Here is a 16,499-nt window from a genome sequence, read left to right as displayed (position 1 = left end):
GCAGAATCATCTATAGTTGTCAAGAAAACACAGCATAGTTCTGACATTTTTTTAAGCAGTAAGATTGTCTGACTTTCTTGATTCTCTTGTAAGGCAGACGTTAGATCTTGGCTGCTTTGAGTACACAGTAGACTGCGCTATATACCATAGTACTGTAAACAGAGTTGTATAATCGAGTTAATTTCAGCATATCCTGGAGATGCTGGCTACCACAAGAGAAAGCATTTTAAGACCAATTGTTCCAAATACGGCATGTGTTGTGTTTTCCTATGGCAAAGGTATTTACCTTTAATTTTTTTATTTGACCTTTTTAGTGATCAGTCTTAAGAAATACATTGGAGTTTATAATCATTCTCGGTCCTTTTTCTTCTTTTTTTTCTTTTGTTCTTTTTACCCAAACAGGAAATGGATATGGCAACCCCCGCAACTCACCAGGTCTGCTGGTCTCACCTGGCAACTTGAACAAGAATATGCAAGCAAAATCTCCACCACCAATGAATCTGGGAATGAACAACCGCAAACCAGATCTCCGTGTGCTTATTCCACCCGGCAGCAAGAATACAATGCCATCAGTGGTAATCCATTTTCAAAGCTTTTTTTCATCTCCTTCGGATAAGGGATATTTAGGAATTTCAAGACCTGCTCAAACAACTAAAATCAGCAAAATAACATCCTTGCTTGTTTAGTCTTCCTGTCTAACCCTAAGGCTTGACATCGAGCTGAGGATGTAGGCAGAGGCTACATCGATTGCTTTTATGAAATTATATTTACTTCCTCCCTTTTTTCTGTTGAGTTGCAAAATAGGAACTGTGTCCTGCACAGTCTACGCTTCTCTTTCCTAGTACCTGGAAGAGCCTTTCAGCCTTTCCTGGATTTGTTATGAAGGCTGAATTTAAGCCTCAGTATTCCTAACCTACTATGTTTTTTCTTTAATGTTAGCCACACAGACTCTCAGCAGATGGCAGATTAACTACAAATAAATTAATTTGAACTCTATCACTCAGAGCTCCAAAGGACAAATTTTGTAATATGAGGTAGTAAATAGATAGAGCAGGATAAAAAGGAGCATGAAGCTGCTGTATCTCCTGCCAGGATTAACGCAGTTTGGGCAGGCTATTATTATGCTAGAAGGTTGAATCATGAAGGTGTCATGTGCATATCTTGTAGTTCCCTTCCGAAAGTCGGTTAGTGGTTGCAAGTAAATCTTTCATGAGTGATTTAACATTAAAAGTGAGCTTAATTTAAAAAGGATCTTGATGGTAAATTTAAGTGACACTATAAACACGGTTTTCCATTATGTAACAGATACTATTAAAACAACTTCCAAGTTGGCTACTTCAGCTTGACGCATAATAAATTAACTTTGAACATCAAACTAAAACCCCCTCATAAAAGTGATGATGCCTTCTGAGAGGATAAGTAACAAATAGTCTCCTACAGGGCAACGCTCAAAGTCGACCCTGGCAGTGACAAGCTGTCTGCATCAAATGATTTATTCCAAGGTCCTTAAAACTGATACTTTCCAAGGGATTCTGTGAATGGTCAGGTCTCCTGAAAGCAGGTATAGCAACACAGTCTGCAGCCACCGGGGCTGTGGAAGAAATAATGAATTCTTAGAGAAAGTCTTGTTCTGAAAACTGGATAGAGTGTCCTTGCAGTTGAAACAAACATCCCGTTAGAAAGACAAAGAGGGGATCTATGAAGTGTTATTTTTCCAAACTATGCTCAGAAAGTGTTTAATTTGCTGCCCCTGTCAGATTAAGCTATTCCCTAGGCTAGAAATCTGCATCCTGGTAAATAATTATATTCACTAATTTTTAATGCTCCTTTCCTATGCACTCAGTCTGAGGATGTTGATCTGCTTCTGGTAAGTGGTAGTGATGTTCATCTTAATAACGAGGAAAACAAAATCAGTTCTTTTGTATGATTGATACTTGCGCAGGCGAAGTGTTGGTTCAGATAAAATGGAAAACTTTACCATAACTACTTTGTGAATAAAAACGTCAGCATAGTTTTTGCAGTTTAGCAGTATGGAAGGCCAGGTGCAGCTGTTGCACATATTCAAATGATGCATGCTAGAATAAAGCTTTCTTGTTGCTGGTGCTTTGAGAGCATCTAAACTTGTGCTGCTGAAGATGGTGCGGCCTTATGACACTTTTTTGGTGGCTCTCTGGTCATTGTGTCCTGCCACTCACAGGCTTAGAGTTCTCTAGTGTGATTTTTACAGTGCAACATCTAGTGCTGCGGAGTTAAAGATAAGCGTGTAACTGCTTGTGCTACCTAAAGCTCTTGAAGTTTGTTTTACTGCACAAAAACGAAGTAGTCAGAGCACCATCTGCTGGTAAGAGTCCAGTGTTCAGCAGTCTCGGGGTGCCCCTCACTTTCAAAGCATACAATCCAGTAGGGCTGTGTTTGGGGGGGTTTCTTTCGCTTTTTTTTCTTTTTCCTTTTTTTTTTTCTTCATTTGAGTGAAAAGGAAAACAATGGGAATAGAGTTTACATATTTCACTAATTTTTCACACGATCTGTTCTTCTTCCCACAATAAAAGCAATCTTGCCTGTTACTAGTTCAGTTACCTAGGAGATACTGATGTAATTGGTTACTATGGTGACAACTGGTCTCTTGAAGGCTTGTAAATGATAGGGTTGGCAGAGTTCATAAAAGCCACATGTTAAATGATTAATTTCTAGAAATGTGTATCAGCCTGTATTTCTCATGCACAAAACATACCCAGAAAGCTAATACACTCAACTGAGTTAAAAACTAGTCAATAATATGTTTATTTTACTTACTTTAAAAGAATCAGAGGATAAATAACTCCCAGTCTGCTCAGTCATTGGCTACTCCAGTGGTTTCCGTAGCAACTCCTACTCTACCAGGGCAAGGGATGGGAGGATACCCATCAGCCATCTCAACAACATATGGTACTGGTAAGTATGGGTGCAAGATGTAAAGGCTGGGGGGGAACAAGATGCTGACAAATGTCTGTCTCAGCACTAATGAATTAACTAATGTTCATTGGGAGAGACTGAAAAATTCATAGCCGGTAGGCTTCTGCACTGCATTTACTTATTCTGTATCTGTCACTAACTTGAGATGTATCTATTTAAAAGTTAGCTATTTTGTTGTAATGGAAAACTGCTTTGATAGCTTTGTTTCATTGACTTTAATAAAAAATGTAACTCAAAATAGATTTCTTAATCCTCTTAATACCACAGATAATTTCAGGTAGAGTGCACCTTCCTGAAGCCATAAGGGTAGTGGGAACAAGCAGCTTCACTGGCTTCAAAACAGAATTCAGTAACTTTGTGGGCTACCACATAGTTACCTGGGAGAGACTAGAAGTGAAGCCTCAAGAGATCCTTTCCAGTTCGCATTGCAGGTTGCTGCTGTACAGAGCGTGCTGGTGTACCGATCCAATGCTCTTAGAGAAGACCTGTGCTGTTCAGACACAGGCTGCCTGCTGGGTTCCACAAGGAACACTGTAACCGGAATATTATTAGGTTTTTCAAGTCTTTGACTCTGTGAGAATGCATCTGTAGTTATGGTGGATATACAGACTAAGAATGCTTTCTGTCTTCCAGATCCAGAAAAGCCCTGCTAAATTACAGAATAATTATTAGTGCATTATTTGCTCCCAAGTTAATGAGTTGAGGGAAGAGGAAGGTCTACTTTTTCGGCTGCAACTTAATGTAATTGGTGTAATTAAAATTAAAAGGCTTATAAAATCACATGTGAAAATTACGATGCTAGTTATTGTTTAATTGCTTCCTCTTTAATTCTCGTTTAATTATTGTCTTTTCTGTTTTCAAATCTAGAATATTCTCTGAGTAGTGCAGATATATCATCTCTCTCTGGGTTTAATACAGCCAGTGCTCTTCATCTTGGTTCTGTGACTGGCTGGCAACAGCAACACCTACATAACATGCCACCATCTGCCCTCAGTCAATTGGGGTAAGCAGTATTTTCTTTATTTTATTGTTCTACGGTGACTTCAGTCTCCCCAAATCTGAAATATGTCAAGACAACACATCAGCACATATTTTCTATGTCTAAGAGCTCCATTTCCCAACACTAGAACCGCGTATTTAATGATTTGCTAGGTAGCTATAATGAAATATTCTGTGTCCATGACATTTTTTCATTAGCGTAGTAAAGACTACTGTTCATGTTTTACTCATTTCTTTAAATAGCATTTTATTTCACTACTAAAGACCAAACTAAACAGTTACATTGTGCTGTTGCTGTATTTTGCCATTTATGCTTTTTATTTCCAGTTACTATAGCACAAACATTTACAGTAAACTTGAAAATTTTCTAAACATTTTTAATCAAGAGTGACATAATGATTTGACCTGAGATTAAGCCTTAATCTTATATAATAATCCCATACTCTCATGCTCAGCTCTGACATTCACGTTTCATTTCTTTGGAAACGCTTTGTACAAGCAAATAACATAATTAGGCCTAAGAACCATAAGCCCACAAAACTCACTGTGATTTGCCTGCGTAGAGGAGGCTAGGAATCTGTGCCCTCTAGTGGCTAATTTCGAGACATTTTTTCAAGATTGGAGGAGCACACTGCTGAATCATTTCAAGATTTTTAAAAGTGTGAAAATCCACACAGGGAATTCACCTAATGCATTCTTGAAGATGCAACCTGTTCACTCATTGAAGTGAACTTTACGAGTATGATTTTAAAAAATCCTGGTATCTGCAGTTTCTATTGAGAAAGACCGTAGACATTCACCAATACGCCACACACCCCATAAGGTATGGCTAGGTGTGTTTGAATTTTAGAGGTTTTTATTATAAAAATAGAAGCTGGAAACAGCTGGAGTATATTTATGAGAGAAATTTAATTCACATGCATTTGAAAAGTAAACTTTTTTTTTTCAGAAGGAGGTGTTGCACATATGCATTAATTTTTTTGCAAGATGGCTGCCATAATGTAAATCTATTTAATACTATAAATGTGGATTAAACTTCAAAATTATCCTTCTAATTTATCTGGCCACTTTTTGTAACTTACCATAGTTTCTTTACCATGTACAGATAGTTTGAGTTGTTAAAGGACAGCTATGCAAGTGTTTGAGAGGAAACAAAAATTTCTAAACTTCATTTTTATATAAATAAGCATATGTAGATAATCATTACATAAAAACATACAACTGAAATAGTTGCTGTGCTAGAAGAAATAGTCTTGATACCTTTCTCACACTTTGTCTATTTACTTTTTGAGTTTGCGCTGGTTTGGGGGCAACATTCAGGCTAACTGCATAACTAAAGACATGAAGTCTCAAATAAATTGAAAACTCACGTTAGATATCAATGTATAACCTTACAATAAGATGATTGTTTTCAGTGGTGTACCAAAGAATGTAATAAGGCTGTTTGGTTAACCAAAAAAGTATACATTAAATCCTAGACTGACTACATGCCTTTTCAGATATATCACACATCGTCATCTGTTCCTAATTCATATCACAGAATGTCGAAGTGTAATGGCTGTGGCTGGTGGAATATATTCTGAGTTGCTACTTTTATTATTATTCTTTCAGTGATTTGTAAATGAGTTCAGCTACGAAAGCTGCTTCACTGACAGTTCTGGAGAAGTCTTCTAACTCTGCAGAAAATCATAAGCTTTTCTTTAATTTATTTGAGTCACTGATATCTATATGCAAAAGCACCTGTGCTAACTTTTGGATTATTTTAAAAACTTGAAATTATACAGAACATATTCAGTCCATGCCAACCTGAGCTATAATTTGCAGGAAGATTAAAACAATCACACAAAATTATAGTCATTCTCAGGTGTTTGAGAAAATACATCCAGAAAGGGTTTGACAACCCAAATCTCTGTGCTGAGTGATGTCATTTACTGGAAAGATTTGGCAACTCTGAGGTATTTGTTGGTAACAGTAGGCTCTAAAGACCTGTGAGAAAACAGAGTTACTGGAAGAGACATCCTGGTTCTCCAGTAAGTTCTGTTTTTCACCAAAGCCTAAAGCTGAAAACCAGTTCTGCTTCCTCAATGCATGGCAGAAGAATATGGTTAGTATTAGAGTAGGATATGGTTAGGCATATTAGATCGCTCCAGATAAGTCCACAACAATTTCAGCAGCACCATGAGAACCACCCTTAAGATAGTTGGAGAAGGTCTCTACCAACCTAACACTTAACTCTTCACGTTGACTGCAATTAACAACCACCCAAGTGCCCGTGGGCCTGAGGTGCAATACGTGAGGACATGGGAGCAGTTCACTGTCCCTGTCTGCACGGCTTTTGGCCTTTGCTGAGCCTGGTGAATAGGATGACAATGTAGAGCCTGTTCTGATATGATTGGGACATTAAAACAAGTCAGACTTTCAACTTTTTAGGTTAACAAGCAAAATAATACTTTCATGGTATTTTAACTAGGGCTACATCTGGAAAAAATACACACAAATTCTACTGAAAATCCATCCCTCCCAAAACTTTGGGATTTTGTCTGATTATTGCTGTAGTGTCCCATACAGAGAGGGTTACTGACTATTTAACACAGACCAAAGAGTCTACCAGAAGTTAATTGCTGCTGACCAGGAGAGAAGTCCATTCCAAACTTTGAAATAAATTATCTAAATTTTTTTAGCCACAAGTCCATTATATGTAGAATTTTCTCTTTCATCCATATTTCCCAGTCTAAGAGAGAGTCTTCCTTAATTAACATCCACAGGTGAAATTTTGGCTTTCCTAAAATCTAAGTGCTAACTTAAGAACAGGATTTCATCTGAAGAATCTTCAGTAGAGATAATTGTTTATGTAGAAGGAGTCTCTCCAAACTTCTACCCACCTGAACAAAAAATTGTCCAAATTCATGCTTATTGTTGACTTGTTCTGTGACTTTTAGGCAGCAAGCTTATTACTTAGCAATGATTAATTTTTATTAGGTAATGGCCAGAGCTAGGTATGGGAAAATATTCTCCACTGAAACTTTTTAACCTGAAAAATTTAGATGCCGTGACATCATGGTCTCTGAATTTGTATCAGTTCTGCCAACTTCATTGTTTTGAATAAAAGCCTTATAATTTTAGGAATAAGCCTTTTTTTTATGCCACCATTGTAAATAAGATGTTCTAGTGATTCAGTTTCATATTATTCTCTGTTCAGAAACTTGTTTTTAAAGTGTGGAGCTTAACTTGTGAGACATCATGAAAATATATTGACACACAAATTCTTATTCTGCTTTTACATTGATCAAAAAATGTGAAAAAAACCAAATTTGCTTTTACCTAAAAGGAAAACAGGAGGGAGGGAGGAAGGTTGCATCAGTAGCAAGTCGAAAATATCCTCTATTCTCCTAGTTACAGACTAGCACATAAGTTACGTAATTAAATTTTGCAGTGAATTCTCAACGGTTTCTTATATATTTTTATGGGGAAAATATTATATGAAGGGAGGAAGTAAACTAATTTAGAGAAGCAAGTGTGAGCATAAGAGAAAAGGTATGTGAGGCTCTTTCTTCCTTCAACAAACCGCTTTCTCCCTCTGTAAAACCTGTCTGGTGCATGTTCCTGTCCTCACTCACCACCTACTCAGACCTGCACTTCTCTCTGTGCATGCTGAGCTTCCACACCAGTTGGAGATGCAGATAGATGGAGGCACACACAGAACTGATCTCACTGGCATCAGCAAGGCCTAAACTTGCTTGCAAGCCCATTGCATCCGGGCTCGCTTCCCACCTCTTAGACAGCAGAGCTGTGTCGTTGTTCAGTGATAGGAACCCAGATGGGCACCAGCCTTTCTCCCATGTGGCTATTGTATTCCACACAAACATCACATTTACGCTATGCTGGTCTCAATAGGAGCTGCTGTGTAGAATTAAAACGTTAATTTCCTTCATTGTCCCCATAAAATGAAATGTTTTCCTACAGTATATGGAAAAAGATGATTGGACTGTATGGCACTTACTGAGTGCTTAGAATTATACACAGTCCTTTGAAGTCATTTGCTTTATTTTCTCTGTTTGTTTTCCAGTGAACTTAGTGTAGGTTTCAAATCATGAAAATAGGGCGTGCCTGCACCAAAATTTCATAATTATATGAAAAGTGTAAAATATACATTGATACATATAGATACAAACAGCTGTTTCTACATCCACACACACACAAACATGAAAAGATCTCATTTTGTAGCAGACAGAATTCTCATTTTTTATAATACAGCTTCTATTCTAAATAGAGGTCAATCCTCTGTTTAGAATATGGGTCCAAAGACTGCACCTCTGTACTATTTCACCTTTCACATCTATGTGTAACAGTAGGTTTCCCATGTAATTGACCATTTTAGCTTACCTTAGATCCTTGTAAAAAGGTTTCAGGAAATTTTCATTAAATAGTGCAAATTATAGTCACCAAAAAAAAATAGACATTAAAATTCAGAAATAGTTGTAGCAGAAAAAGACTATATTTTAAAATTAAAAAAAAAATACTCAGAATGATGGCCTTAATTTATTTATATTGTTTTAAACCTCAGAAATTTAGTCCTGACCTGCCAAAATGACTTAACATTTTTTCAATTTACAAAAAAGCGTTCAAAATGCAGATCAACTGTAGCATTTTTAAAACTGCCGCAGATTTTGTATGCCAGGTATTTACATAACCCTGCTGATGAATCACAGGAATCTAAAGAAAAGTCTATAGAGGTGCATTCTCATACTCATTTCTGAAACAGTAGTAAGAAAACAACATTCCAGTATAGCAATACTAGATCTATTTCATTGAAAGTGCAGCTTATCCCTCCAGATTTGTTCCTCTGGGGGCTGTCACGCATCAGACAAGTATGTTCCATGTGAACAAATTTGACTGAATATGGTTGTTTTTAACTAGCATGGGTTTTTTAGCTGTCCCCAGCTTCGCAAAGTGACACGTCATCTGCTCATATCAAACACTTCCAAACCAAATCCCCAGGCTCCACCATCCTTTATTACAGGACTTTCAGGTTTAGCTATAAGCCTGGCATCTAAAATAGTATGTAATCTTACCATACATGCTAAACTCGCAGCCTGTTTTCCCAGGTGAAGTCCTAGCATCTCCTAAGCAACTGAAAAATAAAGTCACTGGAAATGAAAAGCAAAAAGGGAAAAAAAAAAAAGAAGGTGTTTTTGATTCCTGTTGGATTCTTTTCAACAAGCTTTCGGGAAAAGAGTGGGATAATTCACTGCATTGGATTTATGAAGTCTGATATTTACAGTTTCTTATATGTGTTAATTTAATAGTGACAAAAGCAAAGAAAATGACCTCTTTGCAAAACAAAACAAAACAAAAAGGCCTACATTTGCTGCTGAGAGGGCTATTACTCACAAACTCTGTGACTTACGAAAGGGATCGCTGCAAATTTGGCACATTCATCTGTATAGGAATGAAGGGTAGATAAAAGCAGCTGGAGGTAGAACATCCTGTTTTCTTTGTTTTGTAGCAAGATCCATTCATTATTAAAGATTGCAATAATTCCTGATAAAAGCAGCCAATATCATTCAGTATGGAAGCCATATAGTTAAAACTGTCAGAAGAAAAGAAAACATTTTGTCTTTCATCAGTGCAGTAAATGTTACTTATGTAAATCTCAACTCCCGGTGGAAGAGCTATCGGGAAAAGCGGAATATTTCAGTAAATGAAAAGACCACATCTAAACTTAATTGTTTCTTCTACATGCTTAAAAATTACTTCCAAATACCAATATTTATTTTGCTTGCAGTAAAAATGCCCGCATATCCCTTTGGGTTTAAAATCTTATGAGGCCAAGTGGTCTGTTGCCCCTACTGCCTTCAGTCTCACCCTGTATAAATACTCACGAGCAGAAACCTTGAATTTGTGTCTCTGGGGTTAGACACTAACTTCAGCCTAGGAAATCGTCCCCGAACTGGAACGTAATGCAAACTGCATGTTGAGAACTCTGTTTTACTAATGACGAGAAAAGCCAGGTTTTACCAGGAGGTGGTGCTTTTGTACAAAACATCCTGCAGATGCAAGTGATCTCATTTCTCCCATAAAGTGCATTCTCAGTATTCACTCTCCTCCCTGCCACTACCTGCCCACAAAAATGCACAGAAGGAAAATGAACTTAGAATAGTTATATTGATTGCCTTTGAAAAAGTTCTAGCGTAGCGGTTTCTCCTCATGCTAGGACCGTCCTCTGAGCCGGGCTGTCCTACAGGCAAACAGTACAATCCTCTGACATCTTCCACTACTCTTCAGCTGTTCTCTGGTAGTTTATTCAAAAGCATCCTGGACTGAGTTACGAATTTGTAGATTTAAACCATAAAATCACACCTGAACCCTTGCCTGCCTGTGGTATTTTATCAATGTCAATCCTAGGACCATTCATGTCAGCCCGATTCTGAAAAGTATAAAATGTGCCTGGCCCAAGTTTTTGTTTCTGTTTTGCACCTGAAGTCACATGTCAAAGTGAACAGCGATAAAAAGAGTTGGGTGCATTCAAACTAATTGGACTAATCCCAGCAGAAAGTCCGTGCCTCCCCTGTCTCAGCCGGTGCATACACACACACAAGCAGTAGTTGTAAAGAAACCTGCAGGTGGTTCCAACAGTGCAAAGGCTCGCCTTCCAAAATTTGTGACACTTGAGTCAAAAAGAGGAGAGAGAGAGACTGAAAGCGAGACCTCCTTTCAAACCGAGGGCATTGTCCCACTCAAGCCAACCGTGTTTGTTGTGATGCTTTCATCTCTTTGAATTTGTGAATCCTGCCCAGAAAGCAGTCCTCATGCTCTCTGCATGCGCTGGTCTTGCGCGAGCCTTTACACTGGTGTTTCGTGTGAGTGTTTGTGCATATCTGGGGGCTCCATGCCTCCTCCGTCTGTAACTGGGTTTCCTTTCCTCCTACAGAGCTTGCACTAGCACTCATTTATCTCAGAGTACAAATCTCTCCCTGCCTTCTACTCAAAGCCTCAACATCAAGTCAGAACCTGTTTCTCCTCCTAGAGACCGTACCACCACACCCTCGAGATACCCACAGCACACGCGCCATGAGGCGGGGAGATCTCCTGTTGACAGTTTGAGCAGCTGTAGCAGTTCCTACGATGGAAGTGACCGAGAAGATCACCGGAACGAATTCCACTCCCCCATTGGACTCACCAGACCTTCGCCGGACGAAAGGGAAAGCCCCTCTGTCAAGCGCATGCGGCTCTCTGAAGGATGGGCGACATGATAACATTATTACCTATTAGTTTTTTTTTTCTTGCAGTGTGTGTGTGCTATACCTTAATGGGGGAGGGGGGGTCGATATGCATTATATGTGCCGTGTGTGGAAAAAAAAAAAAAGTCAGGTACTCTGTTTTGTAAAAGTACTTTTAAATTGCCTCAGTGATACAGTATAAGGATAAACAGAAATGCTGAGATAAGCTTAGCACTTGAGTTGTACAACAGAACACTTGTACAAAATAGATTTTAAGGCTAACTTCTTTTCACTGTTGTGCTCCCTTGCAAAATGTATGTTACAATAGATAGTGTCATGTTGCAGGTTCAACGTTATTTACATGTAAATAGACAAAAGGAAAACATTTGCCAGAAATGGCAGATCTTTACTGAGAGAGAAAGCAGCTGTTATGCAACATATAGAAAATGTACAGATGTTTTGACAGACCCAGCGGTTGGGTGGCCATGAATTGATGCTAGAAAGAGACTGGGTCACCTGACATACCGAAAATGCTCACAAACACGCAGGCATATCATTAGAGTATGGCGCTCAGTTAAAAAGGATCAAAACGTTTAAAGAGGACCATACTTGTAAAAATGTTGAGTTCGAGGGCTAACATATTTAATTTTAAAAATTCTGGGTCTGCATCACTTATTAAATAAAAAAAATATAAAAATATGTACATTACATTTTGCTTATTTTCATATTAAAAAGTAAGACAGAGTTTGCAAAGCATTTGTGGCTTTTGTAGTTTCCTTAAGCCAAAATGTGTTCTTTTTTCCTCGATAGCTTCGCTAATCTTTTAAACAGTCCTGGAGAAACAAACAGAAAGGACTTTTTGTATAGAAAGCACTACCCTAAGCCATGAAGAACTCCATGCTTTGCTAACCAAGATAACTGTTTTCTCTTTGCAGAAGTTTTGTTTTTGAAATGTGTATTTCTAATTATATAAAATATTAAGAATCTTTTAAAAAAATCTGTGAAATTAACATGCTTGTGTATAGCTTTCTAATATATATAATAATTATGGTAATAGCAAAAGGTTTTGTTATCTTAATAGTGGGGAATTATATTTGTGCAGTTGCACATTTAACTATTTTCTTTCAGTTTTCTTTTACTGGGTATACATTTTACAGATCGAAGTCAGCCGTTGAAAGACTGATCTGTAAAAAGTTAGAATTTACCCATGGTGTAACAACTTAAATCATTTTAATACAGCATTTTACAATCAGTTGGGTGAACTGCGATCCATTGTATATACTGATTAGTTCTTTCATGCTGTTTTGTGCATTGTAACAAGTTAAGGGCCCTTCTATTACTTAACGTCCTGCGTATCTTGTAGTTTTCCATGGGTTAAATGACAAAGTGGCATACCTTGGCCCTTTCTCATTAATGAAGCTGGTATTCTGCCTGTCAGAATTGGATGTACAGCTCTAACGGCTGTCAGTTACGTGAGCGCAGGTGAATATCTGCAGAAGCAGTAGGGAGAGTTAAAGGGAGGGATCGGCATGAACATGCCTCTTACAAAGATTGCTCCCCTCTCTCACAGATTTAAAACTCTTAGAGACATCATCAATTAAAGGACCATCCAGAAGTCGACTGATCTTACACAGCCAATGTTGGCCATCAGGTCCCTGGTTCTCAAGGACCGCTGCGGTCACGTCATCTCACAGTGGGCACGTTGTGGAACAACGCTCCCTGCGTGCTTGCACCCTCGCGAGATTCGCTTCAGCATATGGCATCCACATCTCCTCCTGCCTCATGTTGTTCCTTTGACTAAAATAGCTTGACCAGGGGGAATGTATCATTTCTTTAAGTCCCTCTTTTTCCCTCTTGTTTATGCGAAGAAAATGGTGTATTCAAATGTTTGAGTTTAACCTTTCTGTTGAAGGGAAAAAGTATTAAGCAAAATATTAGTGCCATAGTGAAACTGTAATATTTCTCCTTTTTCCAAGAGTCCTTCCAACTCTCGCCTACCTACACTGACACTATGATGAAGGATATAGCGTGGACAGTTAAACATAACACAGAACATTTTATTAAGGGAAATCCACACTCTATTTCCCACCTATACGTGCAGTTGCTGTGCACTGCTCGGTGACAGAGTGTACCTCTCTGTAGAAGAGAATGATGAACAGACTACAGTGTGCATTAGGACATACGCTTTTCACTTATCATGACTTTATAGAAGCCTGCCTTACAGGCACTCTCAGCCGTGCAGGGGCTAGTGCATAATCTGGAAACTCTTTAAGCAGAATACTGTGCTACTAGTGCATCCATCTTATCTTGTGTAGCAATCTGCAGGGTAAAGAAAAAGATACGCATGTTTAAAAAAAAATCAAAAAACCAACCAAAAAAAACACAAAAAAAAACCAAAACAAAAAAAAAAAGGTAAAATGGGGCCCATAATTAATTTTAAAACACAAAAAAACCTGTTTTTGAAACCACTCTCTTCACCTTCAGATGAACCTATACTCATATTCTCTTCTGAGAATTTTAAACTTTGGTGTGTCAAAAATATGCAAATATATCACAAATGTACCTTGTCATTTCAAGAAAAAATACAACTTTATCAGTATTGTAGTAGAAACTTGTCAGTGGGGAAGGGGATTTGGTCTATTGATATATGAAGAATAGCCATATTAATAGTTTACCTTGCGATTTGCCTCAGCAACGCATGAAAAAGGAAAGATATCGTATTTAACGAAGATGCAGTGTAATATATTACTGCAAGTAACTAAGCAGAAAGTAGCGTGAAAAGTATTGCCTGGGCAATTTATATTAACTCTGACAGTGATTTTTGTATAAACACAAGTAGAACAGAATCACGTGAAAATAAATGCCAGTCATCCCTCCTGTTCCTGCTGCAGAGGGCAACTAACTTATACTGGCAAAATTGTGGGGGATAATGCATATTTGCAAACTGATCTAATGATAAGAAGCACAACTTTGATTGTGAAGTCACTTTCTGTAAACTATAACTGTCTACCTTTCTTGTTCCTTTATCTGTACCTTACCATTTATTGTATTTGCAAAGCTAATTTGGGTTTATTGTGTGATTCCTTTGTATTTAAGGAGTTTGGGGCAGAGCCCTGAAAGAGTATTAACATTTACTTTACCTTAACCCATGCTATATAATGTTTTAGGCAACATTCTTAATTGTAAGTTCAAACACCTGAAGTGGCATTCTAGACATCTGCAAGTATTGTTATAGCTAAGCTAACCTCTATTAAAAGGTGTTGTCAGTTAGTGTTTAATTGCTGGTGACAATTATATGATATACCCTATCTGCACAACCTGTATATTGTATGCATTGAGCCATTCGCAGTAAAGCTTTTGTCATTTCAGTGTTTTTCAAAAGTTGTGTTTTATAACAAAATGGCTTATATTTTTCCCAGAAGAGGAATTTAGCAGTTTTTAATGAATAATATAAAAATATCTGTTGTCCTCAGATCTTTTTCAGGTAAAGCTAGCGTAAGAATAAAAGAACTCATAGACTGTTTTCAAGGATGTCAACCCTTTTGTATTGTATGTGTTATCCTATATACCCTCTTTTATCTATAGTCCTAACGGAGCTGTTTTGTTTTCCTTCTTCCTTCGCCTTGAAGGTAAATGCTTTGTAATTTTTTAAAAGCCACTTGAAACCTCAATAAAGGCTGTTGCCTAAACATGGCATACTTCATCTGTTCCTGTTTGTGCCATCTGCTGTGATGTCGTCAGTTATATGGCATTAATTTCCTGCCACTACAGGTCTCTTGAAGGACTGATGGAACATTGGTGTCTGTTAGAATGCTTCAGACTGTAGATGTAATAAAAGGCTTTTGTTAATATATTTTAACCAAAGATGTGGAGCAATCCAAGCTTTGAGCCACAGACCTTCTGCATCAAAAGTATCTGTTTGATTATTTTCATAATCAGGTGTTGCATTTCTACCTTCCCTGCTCATACCTCAGACTGATCCGTACCTCAGTTTGATTCAAAAAAAGGTCAGTTACATAACTCGTTAACAAAAAAAAAATTTAAAAATGCAGTACCAGAGTCTTTTGTGGAGTAACTAATATCAGACCTGGGTTACCGCAGGCATTACACTTGGATTGCTTCAGATGGTTTGTTGTATCCTTTTTTTTTTTTTTTTCTTCTTTTTTTCTTCTCTTTCATGGGGATTTGCTTCCATAAAACAATGGTGATAACAAAATAGCTTGTAAATGGGAGCATACAAGCATTTGCAACAAATATTAAAGTAGAGGCTCACAGCGGCATAAGCTGGACTTTGTCGCCACTAGATGACAAGATGTTATAACTAAGTTAAACCACATCTGTGTATCTCAAGGGACTTAATTCAGCTGTCTGTAGTGAACAAAAATGAGAAAATTTCAAAAGATTCTCCTGCTGGAAATAAGGTATAATTTGTATTTTGCAGACAAATCAGTAAAGTTACTGGCTTTCTTAGTGATACGGTGTCTGTGGTGCATTTTTTTAATTAATTTAAATAATGTTCCGTTTTCACTGTTTTGCACAGTAACCCATGAAAGAATCAGCACTTTAACAACCAGCAGTTGCCTCGAGGTCCCTCTGCCTGTCACTTGTGCTTGCTTAGAAAGTTAAGCACCTTTTTATGGCGCCCTGAGCATATCGATGCCTCGCGGATGTTAATGCCCCGCCACACATCATCCCAGCAGGTTAGAGAAGCTCCATTCTGCTCTGGAAGTTAGCGTCACTTTGAATGGGGCCGTCTGAATGTGGCCCTGGTGTCTGAGCCAGCAGAGGAGCTAGGTGAGATAACGCCTGGCTTTTAGGTACTTAGTCCCTGACGGGGAACACAGAGTCCTGTATGTATATGTTCTGCAGTTCCTCCCCGTGCGGAGAACCGTGTGAAAACCCAACAAAAAAAGCGTGTTCTGTGTCAAAATCATGTATCGTTGGGGCTATGCTGTGTATATATTCTTTAACATGATAACTTCATAGGGACTGCGTCAGAATTTATCTATTCCTTGTTGTGTCCTTTCGTCGTCGTTGTTTAATTTTTTTCCCCACTAACATTTATAGTCTTGGAGTCTGAGAATGCAAGGATCACTTTAATTCAACAAGATGTTTTTTCGTGCCGGGGCAGACAAGCTATTAATAACTTAAGGTGCTTGGTGTATGTGGTCATTTCAAAAATAACTTCACAAGGCCTAGTTTCTAAATATGCTTATGAAAGAAAACAGCTGCACTGTTATTTACCTGTTGCTTTTAATGAAGCTTTTTTTTCAAGAGAAGCGTTTCTAGTATTGCAGTGTTGGACACAGTGTAATAATTGGATGGTAA

General features: G+C 38.0%; 1 protein-coding gene across 14 annotated transcripts in view; it reads left to right on the top strand.

The window, feature by feature from the left end:
• The window catches only part of MEF2C (myocyte enhancer factor 2C), a 140,829-nt gene extending 125,184 nt beyond the window's left edge, over nt 1-15,645 (top strand). For 10 of the 14 annotated variants that reach the window (XM_064438886.1, XM_064438892.1, XM_064438889.1 and 7 more), the window contains 4 exons: nt 403-575; nt 2,802-2,931; nt 3,820-3,955; nt 10,883-15,645. In XM_064438886.1, coding sequence (XP_064294956.1) covers nt 403-575; nt 2,802-2,931; nt 3,820-3,955; nt 10,883-11,204 — 761 coding nt within the window. In that variant the 3' untranslated portion in view covers nt 11,205-15,645. Of the gene's footprint in view, nt 1-402; nt 576-2,801; nt 2,932-3,819; nt 3,956-5,562; nt 8,405-10,882 lie in introns of those variants that run through there. The other 4 variants (XM_064438894.1, XM_064438895.1, XM_064438893.1 and 1 more) reach the window with 2 other exon arrangements.
• The last annotated feature ends 854 nt before the right edge of the window (nt 15,646-16,499 follow it).

Source organism: Phalacrocorax carbo, chromosome Z (genome assembly GCF_963921805.1).
Source record: "Phalacrocorax carbo chromosome Z, bPhaCar2.1, whole genome shotgun sequence".
In the NCBI taxonomy this organism is placed as follows: Eukaryota; Metazoa; Chordata; class Aves; order Suliformes; family Phalacrocoracidae; genus Phalacrocorax; species Phalacrocorax carbo.
Note: the sequence above shows the minus strand (reverse complement) of the source record. Positions and strands in the feature narration are given on the sequence as shown.